The sequence below is a fragment of the Sorex fumeus genome, unplaced genomic scaffold (assembly GCF_029834395.1).
Source record: "Sorex fumeus unplaced genomic scaffold, SorFum_2.1 ptg000131l, whole genome shotgun sequence".
NCBI lineage: Eukaryota > Metazoa > Chordata > Mammalia > Eulipotyphla > Soricidae > Sorex > Sorex fumeus.
This window is the reverse complement of record NW_026606188.1, coordinates 21,406,715-21,419,167: the sequence shown is the minus strand read 5'-3', so window position 1 is coordinate 21,419,167 and position 12,453 is coordinate 21,406,715. Positions and strand designations below refer to the sequence as shown.

Genomic DNA, 12,453 nt, shown 5'->3' with positions numbered 1-12,453 from the left:
AGGCGAGTGCTCTAATACAGAGCCACACCCTTGGCCCTTAATTTTATAGGTTTATGATCAATTTACTTCTAAGCATGAAGATTAGTTGTTATTATAATTACCCACAGCCGTTGCCAAGCTCAGGCTGTTGCTCAATGGTAGGGCACCTGCTTTGCTTGTGTGGACCCTAAATTCAATACTTGGCACTGCAGAAAAAGAAAAGAAAAACAAACCCACAGAAATTATTGTATACTGCTGACAACAGTACTAATTAAAAATATTTATGAAAATTCCTTTAGATAATGTATGTGAAAAAGAACCCCAAACCTTTGTTCTTCCCTTTAATCAAGATTTGCTGTGTCCAGTGGGATGACGCAGAGGCTGAGGCGCTGGCCTCACCCATGGTTGCTGCCCCGACAGGGGCTCCCTCCTGGCTCGCACTGCCAGATGTACCCTGCTCCAAAGACTCACTGCTGGGTAAGGTTAGCTGATATCCTCACATCAGTTTATTAGAAAAGATGTTTGGTCTAAGATTTTGCAAAAGATCAAATTCCTCCTATCATGAAAGAAACTTGATATTCAGTAAGTTCAAGTAAAGACTTTCTTTTTCCTTATTTAACTTTTTCCTCCTTTTTTGAGTTCTGGGCTTTTTCGGCCTCCTGTGCTCAGGGCTTACTCTTGGCTCTGCACTTACCATTCATTCCTTATGGGCTTGAGGGACCACATGGGGTGCTGGGAATGGAATCTGGGTTGGCCACATACAAAGCAAGCATCCTGCTGGCTATAATATCTCTCTGCGTCCCTGTCCCCATTCAGTTGTCTAACTGCACATTATCTTAATATCTTCATAGCATTAACACCAGTCAGATGAGAGCTTGTAATCATTCTTAAAACTTTAAATTTCAAATTTTAAATTTTTTAAATTTTAAATTTCAAACTTTTGATTTGGGGGGGGGCGGAGACAGGGAGGGCCAGTTACAGATTTATCCTGCTGAGATATGAAGAATTTTATAAACAACTCTAAAGGAACATAAGGCAGATAAAGGGAACATTATGTTATAAATTATCAGCCTGTTTGATTATCCTTTGCACTGGAAATTGGCATGGCAGCTGGTATATAAGGATCCTGAACACACAGTGACACTCGGGGCATAAATTTCAAAGGAAATGGCTACACTGAAAGTTTCTTCTTAGGAAATGAGATAAAAATGCCCACACTTAGTGTCGAAGTATTTTTCAAATTATATGCAGAACTGAGTAGAAATTTGATAAATTCTTACTTTTTGGGCATGCTTGGGTTTGAATTTAGATCATCATATAGTTGAAGCATGTATTCAATGACTGATTACATCTCTAGCCTGAAAATCTGATAAAATTTTGAAATGACATACACCTATTCATTCATCAATATTTACCACTATAAGTGCGGATATTACCAGCATTGGGAGTTTTATGATATCTTTTAAAGGTTTTGCTCCAACTGAAGTGAATCCTTTATTGTATGTAGAGTGTGTGTGCGTGCGTGCGTGTGCGTGTGCGTGTATGGAGGTGGGGGAGGGGAACCACGGATCAAACCTAGGTCCTCAACACACACAAGGCATGTACTCCATCACTGAGCTACATCCTTGGCCTCAGAGTTAATTCTATTTTTTGGTGAAACAAGATAATTTTTTTGAGGGGTGGTGGTCATGCTCAGGGGTTACTCCTAGCTCTGTGCTCAGAAATTATTCTAGACAATGCTCTGAGGACTATATGGGATGTGGGGGAGCAAACCCAGTCAGCCTCTGCAAGGCAAGCACCCTACCTGCTTTATTATCTCTTTGGTTTGGGCTAGCAAACAAGACAAACAAGATAGGGTTTTTTCGTTGTTGTTTGTTTTGGAGACACACCTGGTGATACTCAGGAGTTACTCTTGGCTCTATGGTCAGGAATCACTCCTGGCAGTGCCCAGGAGATCCTACGGAACGCCTGGAATTAAGCCTTGGTAGGTCACATTTAAGGCAAGTGCCTTACAAGCTGTACTATTTCTATAGCCCTCTATCTGAAAATTGAAAAACTATCTGAAACAAGATAGTTTTTATTAAACAAAAATTGCTTAAAAAATGTTAGGAGAAAGAGAGAAGTACATATTCAAAAGAGAACACAGGCTTCTCCAGAGAAAAAAAAAGCAACACTACATAGAGACAAGCAAGTGAGACACATGTTCAAGGAGGAACACAGGCTTGAAGAGTCAGCGGAGTGCATTCTTCATGGCAGTGAAAAAAAGAAATTCTGTTGCTCATAAAGCATTGACAATTCTTTTTAATACCAAATCTCTTCCCTGTAGCACATTGCTTAGCAATAACTGGAAAATATTAATAGGTTTAACATCCATTGCTTAAATTATTTGGGGATAAACCTAAATTGTTGTATAAGATAAATTTGCTTAACCATCTGAACTAGTACATTTGAAATAGTAGCAAATTGACATGGGAAAAGTAATTGATGAATAAGCCTAGATGTCCTGTCAACATTGAAGTCTCAGCACAGTTTTATTGTTTGTACATTCACTACTATGAAGTGAAGATCCTTATTAGGCAACAAAACTCTGTCTCCTTGTGAAAAAAAAAAAAAGGGAAATTAGAAAAACTAGTAATGAAAGAAGGACCTCCACATACTGATGATCCTTAGCTCCAAAGAGAACTTTTATATAAACGGTAGAATGTGGTCTCTAAGAACTATGGTATGAATAAATGTATTTATTACATAGTCTTCACAAGGGTAAATCTTATTCAAGTTGAAAAGTTTCCAGAAGGGCCAAATGTTGAAAAACACATACTAGCATTAATAAAAGTTCCTTTAAGCATCTGAATCAAGAGCACATATGTATATACACAAACAAGAGTCTCAGCATTCTCAACAATATAGCCATTAAAAAAAGTGGTTGTTTTGTTTTCAAGTATGCTTCCCAGGGACTGGTAGGAGGTTCTCTCAAATTACGAGTAAAGACACTAGGTCATAAAGTGCCAACTCTCAGCACCAGAGAGACTTAACAATTCATAGAAGGTGAATGACATTACAAATCAGAGAAACTGCTGGTCTAGTTCTATGGAATTATATTCATTTTCTCAAATGGACAAAAACACAGCCTAATGCCAAATGGATTTAAAAACTATCAAAACTATTGGTTGTGCAGGGATTAAACCTCTTGCTCACATGAGGTGGACCCTGTTTCCATTCCCAGAACCACATGGTCCCCAGCATTTCCAGGAGCAGACCATGAAGAGAGAACCAGGAACAGTCCCTGAACAGCTCACAAGGAGCAAGACCCACTCCCCAGGCTCTCCCCACACAAAAACCAAACCAAACAAAAATCAAAAAAACCTTAGATCCTTTTAGAATGTTTTAGAATGCAATTTATAACACAATATAAAATAAATTTGCTGGTTTGAAATCAAATGCTTTGAGTTTCAAGATATGGAAAAAAGTAAGTTTATATAAATTGAGGTCCCAAAAAAGAAATTTACAAAAGTAGTCTCTTAGGGAAAGGAATAGCAAAATTCAGCGTACTTCCACTAACAACACCCAAATGCTGTTTTGTGGAAAGCCAGTTTGGACAACAAACTCTAAACTTTTCCCTGAAAAGGTCTGAGGCAAGACACTGCATGGACACACTTGAGTAGAAAGATAACATCTTCCTTCCTTGATTGTTCCTTTTGGACAAGCCAGCAGTCACTCAGAAATTCAGTTATATGATGGCTTGAGGAGCAGTGTCCATTGAATTTTCCTCCCTGACCTGAAGAGACTCACTGCTGATGGACAATAATTCTCGAAGTTCTTTATTCTCAAGCTGAAAAGACAAAAAGAAAAAAGATACATTGTTATTTCAGGTGTCAAAATGCATTAGAACTTTTTATTTGTTTGTTTGTTTGGTTTTTTTTTTTTTTTTTTGCTTTTTGGGTCACACCCAGCAATGCTCAGGGGTTACTCCTGGCTTTGCACTCAGAAATTACTCCTGGTGGTGCTTGGGGGACCATATGGGATGCCAGGGATTGAACCCAGGTTGGCCGCGTGCAAGGCAAATGCCCTACCCGCTGTGCTTATCGCTCCAGCTCCTATTTGGTTTTTTTTGTTACATTAGAACTTTTTGTAGTTCTGGGCCAGGAACAGAAAGCATATGATTTCAATCTTCTCTGCTAAATGGAAGGAAAGAAGAAAAGGGGAAGAAGAAACCATTTAGCAGGCCTGCAGCCAGGTATCACAGGGTCAAACTTCTCTTAGTTCACAAAAACATATATGGCAGTAGGTTATTTTTGGATTCTCAATCCAATACGAATGTTTTTCCCAATAAAATCAGATTTGTTCTACATTTTCTTAGTGCTGTTTCCATAGATGGACTAAATTAAATCAGAAATAGGCATTTGAAGTGTAAGCCCTACTTGGGATCTTGTTTCTCCCCTTCATTTCTATAGAGAGCAGCTGACATCCATCATCCTCATTGTCTCCACAGGAGAGTCTGACAAACCAGAGCATTTTCAGGCCCTGAGAATAAAACCTTCTGCCATAAAACCCATCATGGAACATGGTGGAGCATAGCAGTAATCCTGCTGCCAGCCATTCTCTGCCACTCTACCATCCTTGCAGCCCGGGGGCAAGTGTGCTACCTGCAACAATCACTGCAAAGTATGTGTGTGACACCCAAGCATGTATATGACACCTGGTCACTGCAACAGCATCAACAGAGGGACGGAAGAAAAGAAAATTGTCTGCCATAGAAAGTGCTTCCTAGGTGGGAGCAATAGTATAGCAGGTGGGTGCTTGCCTTTCACGCTGCGGACTGGTATCCCACATGGTCCCCTGTGAGTTCAAAATGTGGGTGCGTGCCGCGTGCATTTGGTGGTTGAGAACTGCCTCCCTGGCCTCCCCAACAGAGGAACAAAGAGATGGGGGACCATAGACTGATGGTCAAAATGTCCTGTTTAATGTTCAGAGCTGCTGGCATACTAATCTGAAGGGGTTTGAGACATAGGACTGCACATAAGTGTGACTGATCATTTATAGAGGGAAAGCATTTCAGTGAGGGCAGTTCTCTTGGGGAGATTAATTCAAGGAGACACTCTTTCTCCCAGGGGCTATATGGAGAGATTCACCCGGGGTCAATAAGCATTATATTGCTTTTTTCTTTCCCTAGCTACTAGTAAGTATTAAGCAATTAAGTTTACTTCATATTAATACGTGCAGTTATTTAGATAAACACAGTAAGAGATATTGGTTCCAAAACTTAGTTCTCTGGGCTCCGAGGGCAGGGCTGCTGGGCTTCTACCATAAATCCCAGACTAGGTCCTCAGGCTGGTTTGGTTCTTTCTTCCCCATGGGGGTCCTGTCTTTTAAATCATAATGACTTGCATCAAGACCATAATTTTATGCTTTCTAGATTGTTCCATTTCGATGCCAGGGTAGCTTCACTGCTCATCCCAGGTCCATCCTTGTGGGGTGTTAGGAATTATGGCACCCAAAGTCTGAGTCAAGTAATTATAATGGATGCCTAGGAGTAGATCTATTTCAGAGTCAATCAACTCCCAAATATTAAGAGCACAGCACTCACAGTCTTTCTGTATTTAAGCAAAAAACAACTGTTCTATAGCAAAATATCAAAAGGCTATAGGGGGAATTGAAAAGCAAGTAATTCATTTCATATATGAAGCCCAGAGTCACTAGAAGGTTTTGACTTAGTAACTAATACAAAGGAAAGGTTAAAGATAAACTCAAGGGATTAGGGGTGTTTGCTCATAAGTTTCTCTGGGAAGAGGAAAAAAAGGCAATTCATTGAAGAAGCCTAAAACACTTAGGGTTAATATCTAATAGTCTGCTGAGCCCTGCTAGGAGTGATCTCTGAGCAAAGAGCCAGGAGTAAGCCCTGAGCACTGCCAGGTGGGCCCCCAAAGCAATAAGTACATTCATAAATAAAAATTCTTCCTCCAGTACTCGTCTCTCTCCTAGTATCGATACACCATTTTCACATCATATAACTAGTCCTATTCTTACTATTAGATGCTAAGCAGCAATTCTACTCCTTTATCTCTAATATTTCTCTATTTTTGTTATCATATAAATATTATTATTTGTTTATTGGTTTTTGGCTCACACCCAGTGGTGTTCAGGATTTACTCCTGGTGGGGCTCGGGAGACCATATGAGATACTGGGAAAGAACCTGGATCAGCAGCGTGCAAGGCAAGGACACTACCCGCTGTACTATTGCCCTGAATTCATACTTAACTTTTATTGTTGTTGTTTTTGGGCCACACCCACCTGTGCCCCAGGGATGACTCCTGGCTCTGTGCTCAGGGATCACTCTTGGTGGGCTCGGGGGACCATGTGGGATGCCAGGAATGAACCTGGGTTGGCTAGTTGCAAGGCACGTGCCCTATCCACTGTACTATCTCTCTGGCCTATTTTTAAGACATTCTTTTGGGGAAGATTATTTTTTTTCTGAAGAAAGAAGAAACAATGCATTATAAAATTATACAAGTTTCAGGCATGAATCATTGAATATTGCTTTAAGTACTTTATATATCTTTTTTGGAATTTGTTTCCATAATTTTAATATGCAGATCTTGATATTTCCTGATCAATTTAAGACATTTGACTATTTATTTATTTACTTTTTGCTTTTTCTTTGGGTGCACAGGGGTTACTCCTAGCACTCCTGGCAGTGCTTGGGGGGGACCATATGGGATACTGGGAATTGAACCCGGGTCGGCCGCGTGCAAGGCAAATGCTCTACCCACTGTGATATCGATCCAGCCCCTTGACTAAATTTTATAGTAGATGATGTAATTTAGCTCACATGTAATCTGTCTCTTACAATATAACAGTAACTCAATTTTCAGCTGCTACATAATTGCATCTTAATTGTTTGCTGCCGATTACATTTCCTTTCTTTAAATGGGTATGGAGAGGTGTTTAGTGTGTGTGTTGTGTGTGTGTGTGTATGTGTGTGTAGCAAGATAGTTTTTTTTTTTTTTGGATCACATCCAGTGATGCACAGGGGTTACTCCTAGCTCTGCACTCAGGAGTTACTCCTGGTGATGCTCAGGGGACCATATGGGATGCTGGGAATCAAACCTGGGTCAGCCACGTGCAAGGCAAATGCCCTACCTGCTGTACTACCGCTCCAGCCCCAAGATAGTTTTATTGAAACTTAGAAAGATGAGAGGAGATAGTAAGGAAATACATGTTCGAGAGAGAATATGGGCTTCTCCAGAATGGAAAAAGTAGAGACACAGAGACAAGTAAATAAGATATATTCAAGGGCAAACATAAGCTTGAGGAACAAACCTTAAATTTTAAGTCATGAGCATAAAGAAAACACCAATATACTGCAGTGGTAGAATACTGAGGATAGATTTTCTAGGCCATGAAAACTTGCTGAAATACTGTGAATTTAAAATTGCAACAACCTTAGGGCCAGAAAGAGTAATTGGGGCTGCCAGGAATTCCTGAGTGCTGAACCAGGAGAAACCCTGGAGCATTGCTGGTGTGGCCCAAAACCAAAAATAATAAAATAAAATAAAATTTCAACAATCTTACCTCTAATTGGGCTAGTTTTTCACGAATTTTACAAAACTGGTCATCATCCAACTGAACCGCTTTCCTCATTACTTCTCCCATTTCACAGATTCGGTCAATCTGACTCTCAATTTCCTGTGGAAAGAATAATATATTTAAAAATGTGAAAACGTCTTTTTTCCTCTTACAGGTAATTTCTTGAGAAGATTTACATTATGATGTTAAAAAGTTAATTTTATTTATATCACTGAGGCTACACTTGAATCCTCAGAGATAAAGACATAATAAAGTTATTTTGTGGTATACACAAATAATTGGATTTTAAAAGATCAGCCCTGGTCTAACCACCCTTTGGATGTTGGACAGTATCTCAAAATGGCTGCCTAACTTAAATTTGAATATTTTTTATTGGCAGGAAGCAATTCTGTTGTAAGGAACCTTATTTTATTTTTGGATATATTTTAGCAAGTTTCATATATGAACTAAATCCTAACTCCTTCCAGGTTCAAGCTTTCTCCTCTGGATTCTAGCTTTTTTTTTCTTAAGTTTGTGTTTTTATTATAGTTTAGGCAAAATAATTACATTAGTGTTGAAGTTTATGGTATTGATGCACAAATCACTGCTCCCTCCAACCCCCAAATACCCAGCCTCCCCATGTTACCTGTGGTCTGATCTCTGTTCCTCCCATCCCCCCCTACTGCTAGATGATCAACTTTGTAATCCAGGGCCAAGATATCATTGTTCCTATCTATTTCCCAGTCTTTATACCAGAGCTTCTTATAATGGGTTGCAAGCTATCATTTAACTAGGGTGGTGTAACTTCTTAAAAATTTTTTTTAAATGAACTTCATTGTGATTATTATCAGTAAATGTTTGCCTTATATATCTATTTTATGTACTTATATACCCAGTGTCATGTAAAAATTTCTTGGGCCAAAGGGGACATGAGTGGAAGAGGTTTAAGAAACCCTGCTTCAGACCAAGATTTTTTTTTTTTTCTTTTTGGGTCACACTGGCGATGCACAGGGATTATTCCTGGTTCTGCACTCAGGAATCACCCCTGGTGGTACTCAGGGGACCATATGGGATGCTGGGAATAGAACCCAGGTTGGCCGCTTGCAAGGCAAACGCCCTACCTGTTGTGCTATTGCTCCAGCCCCCAGACCAAGATATTTTTTCCTTAAGACTTATGTTCAATCGAGCTGGAGTAATAGCACACGAATAGGGCATTTGCATTGCACACGGCCGACCTGGGTTCGACTCCCAGCATCCCATATGGTCCCCTGAGCACCGCCAGGAGTAATTCCTGAGTGCAGAGCCAGGAGTAACCCCTGTGCATCGACTAATGTTAAATCAGTAAAATGCTTTTTCACTGGAATCTAAGATGAAATTTGTCTTTCATAAATTCACAGTATGGTACCAATCTGTCAAACCAGATTTAAATTATATAACGCATGAAGATGTATGATGATAATTAACAGAAGACAATTACTTGCTCTCCCAAATTAAAGCACAAACAACCAAAAAAACTATGCCATCTACATGTATTCTTAAACCGTATTTATTTCCCTTGTCAATATGGTATGATGCCATATAGTTCAGGGTACACCCAGTGGTGCTCAGTGCTTACTTTTGGGTCTATGTTCAGGGATTATTTCTGGCAGTGCTGGGGGACCTTATGCAGTACTGGAGTAGCTGCATGTATTGGAGTAGCTGCATGTACCAGTACTAGGGGTAGCTGCATGCAAGGCAAGTACTTTAACTCCTACACTATTGCTCAGGTCCCTATACCTCAGTTTAACTGCCTATGTTAAGAGGTAAAAGATGAATTTAAGCTCCTTACAAAAAGATCTTTATTATTTAGTGAAATGTTCAATAATACTATGCAAATATTTTTAAACACCTTCAATATTAATTAATTATGTATGGAAGAACTATTTGCTCTTTTTCGGGTGTTGTGGGGGCTGTGGAGAGTACACCCAGCAGTACTCAAGACTTAGTCCTTATCCTAAGCTCAGGGATCACTCCTAGTGGCTTGGGGGTTATATGGAGCCGAGGATAGAACTCAGGTGGATTGAGTACAAGGCAAATGCTGTACCATTGCTCTCTGGCCCAGAACTAAGTGAGGGAGGTACCTTACTTCCACTCAAAGGGACCTGAGCAATCTGGCTGTCATATTTCCTTTTATTTTTTTTAACTAAATGGCATCATTTTGCTGTATCTAGAATTAATTTTTGTGTATTTTAATTTCCTTCCAGTGGTTACAGAACACTTTATTATTCTATTTGCATCTTTACAGTATCATAGTAAAATGAACAATGAATGTGATGAATATGAAAATGAATTGTTTTCTTTTTATATTCATCACATCCTTGATGAATTTGTCAACAACAAACACAGTCAAATAATTTTAAGATTTCAATTCAGTTATTTTAGAATGGACCTCATTAAAGTTTCTTACCGCAGAATGGCACTGATGAGCTTTCAGGACTGGTTCAGCATCCACTGCTTTTTTAGCAACCATTAGCTGCAACATCTGTTTCCGGTACTTGCTCATGATGAGTTCCAAAGCATCCTGGTGTTCCTCCAAAGAAACCCAGAGCTCTATCAAAAATAAAAATATAGGGGCTGGAGCGACTGAACAGTGGGTAGAGTGTTTGCCTTGCATGCGGCTGACCCGGGTTCGATTTTCAGCATCCCATAAGGCCCCTGGGCACAGCCAGGGGTAATTTCTGAGTGCAGAGCCAGAAGTTACCCCTGTGCATTGGCGAGTGTGACCCACAAAGCAAATAAATAAATAAATAAATAAATAAAAATAACAAGTTGGCAGTGATGGCTATGAGAAAACTTCTAAAGACAAATTAACGTCGAAATTTTAGAACTTTCCAAGAGACAAGTGTGAACCCAATGTCATAAACCAGAGTTTAAGTCCACAAGACTCAACATTTAAGAAACCTTAAGTGAAAAGTAACTTTCTAGGCAGAGCCATATAGCTGGGAGGGGGGGAGGAGAGAAGACAAGAATCAGAAGACATGGTTTAAGTTCAATTCTATGAGTTACTGGTTACCAACGTTTAAGCTAACCTCTCATTTAACCTCTCTATTCCTTTTTTGATGCTGGGGTGAAGAGGGGGGCTTTCCCAAGCTGTGCTGGGGGGTGATGATTTAGGGACCACTGACTGTTGGCATTTCAGTGCTAGAGCGAGAGCATGTCTGGTTTAATCAGGACAGGTGGAGCTAGGGGACAAGAGATCCCAGGAGGATTTGTGGGGGCCTCTGCCAATGCTTGTGTGGGAGAGAACCCAAATCTGGCGCATGCAAGGCCCGACCCCTATCCCATACCCTTCCCTCTATTTCTTTTCTGGTTGTAAAAATAACACCTGGCTGTGTATCTCAAGATGAAGATTTGAGAATACAAATGGACATGGGAAGGCCCTGTAAGCTGAAAGACAAATAAACTTCCTGCTATGTAATATCATTAATAATGTACTCAACCAGTCTCTGACGATAAACTGCAGTACTTCCTTGTTGCACAAGAACACAAAACAGTTTAATCTTGTGTTTACTTTATTTCTATTTACCATTATATATTTAAACCCCGCAAATCTCCATCTTGGGGCTACCTAATTGAGCCATGCAATAATTCAACTCCAATCAGCACCTCTGAAAAATACCACATCAATCTGATGACCCTGAAGAGGGTAACAGAACTGTGGTCACTGGGCCAGTGCAGGATAAAGCTCCTGGATGAAACCCCACTCGCCACCCAAATAAAAGTTATCAGTCTGGATATTAACATGCATTTTGGTGAACAGCGGAGACAGTTTTGCAAGAACTTCTGCAAGGTTACTGAATGAGAAAACCGTCACTACAAAACGGTCTAACCTCTGTTTTCCTGCTGCAAGTCCCGAATCTGTGTATTCTCCTGGGACAGCAGAATGTGCGGTTTGTATTTGGACATGTCCTTGACGTCGGAGGTGTCCTCTTGATACTAAACAGAGAGAAACAGACCACAGCCAGAGTTCGCCTCCCGAGCTCGCTGGGAAAACGCTGACCGCCCCCTCGCAGACAGGGGAAGTCAGGCCCTGCTCACTACCCCCCACCTCACGCACCGCCCGCAGAAGCCCAGAACCTGCGGGCAGGACAGGCCCCGGTGCCCGCCGACCTGGTCGGGAAGCGCCGCGCCCGCCTCCCGCATCGCCGCCACCCGGCGGTGTAGCGCCGCCGACTGGTCCACTAGCGACTCGGCCGCCGCGTCGTGTTCCCGAAGCCGCTCCAGCAGCGTCTTGGCGTCCGTCAGGATCTTCTCGATGGTGCAGCTCATCGTGACCGCAGGACAGCAGGCCCTGCCGGCTCCGGCCTTTGGCTCGGCGTCATCCACGTCACTTCCGTGTACGTTTCGCAGGCGACAGGCTACGCTCTGCGCCGGCCGTCTGCCGTGCTGTTGCCCGCGCTCAGCCCGGGCCCCGCAGCCGCGCCCTGCAGCAGCCCTGTGGTCAGCCAGGCCCTGAACCCGCGCCCTGCAGCAGCTCAGGCACTCAGCCCCGGCCTTGCAGCCGCGCCCTGCAGCAGCCCCGCGCTCAGCCGGGCCCTGCACCCGCGCCCTGCAGCAGCCCGGTGGTCAGGCCGGGCCCTGCAGCTGTGCTCTGGACCCCACAGTCAGCCGCGCCCTGAACCCCCGGTCGCCCGGGCTCTGCAGCCGGGCCCTGGACCCCGTGATCAGCCGCGCCCGCAGCGGCGCGCCGGAGCCGCTGGGCGCACGCCCAAGCCCTTGCGGCCACGCCCTCGTTTCCTGTTCCCACGGTCTGGGGATCTTGTGAAACTTGGGCGGAGTTTTTTTCCCTCTGCTAGTTTTTGGTTTTGTGATAAAGTCGTGATTTTTTTTCCTTCTCAGTTTATCTTTTGATTTGGAAACTGGTAAAATAC

At 42.1% G+C, this 12,453-nt stretch overlaps 1 protein-coding gene across 1 annotated transcript; it reads right to left on the bottom strand.

The window, feature by feature from the left end:
- Nucleotides 1–3,002: 3,002 nt before the first annotated feature.
- Nucleotides 3,003–11,919, bottom strand: SIKE1 (suppressor of IKBKE 1). Its single transcript, XM_056139095.1, has 5 exons — nt 11,693–11,919; nt 11,413–11,518; nt 9,990–10,132; nt 7,550–7,663; nt 3,003–3,808 (listed from the first exon to the last, which is right to left on the bottom strand). Exons 1-5 carry the CDS (start codon nt 11,849–11,851, stop codon nt 3,707–3,709), a joined length of 624 nt encoding a protein of 207 aa, XP_055995070.1. The 5' UTR covers nt 11,852–11,919; the 3' UTR covers nt 3,003–3,706.
- Nucleotides 11,920–12,453: the final 534 nt, after the last annotated feature.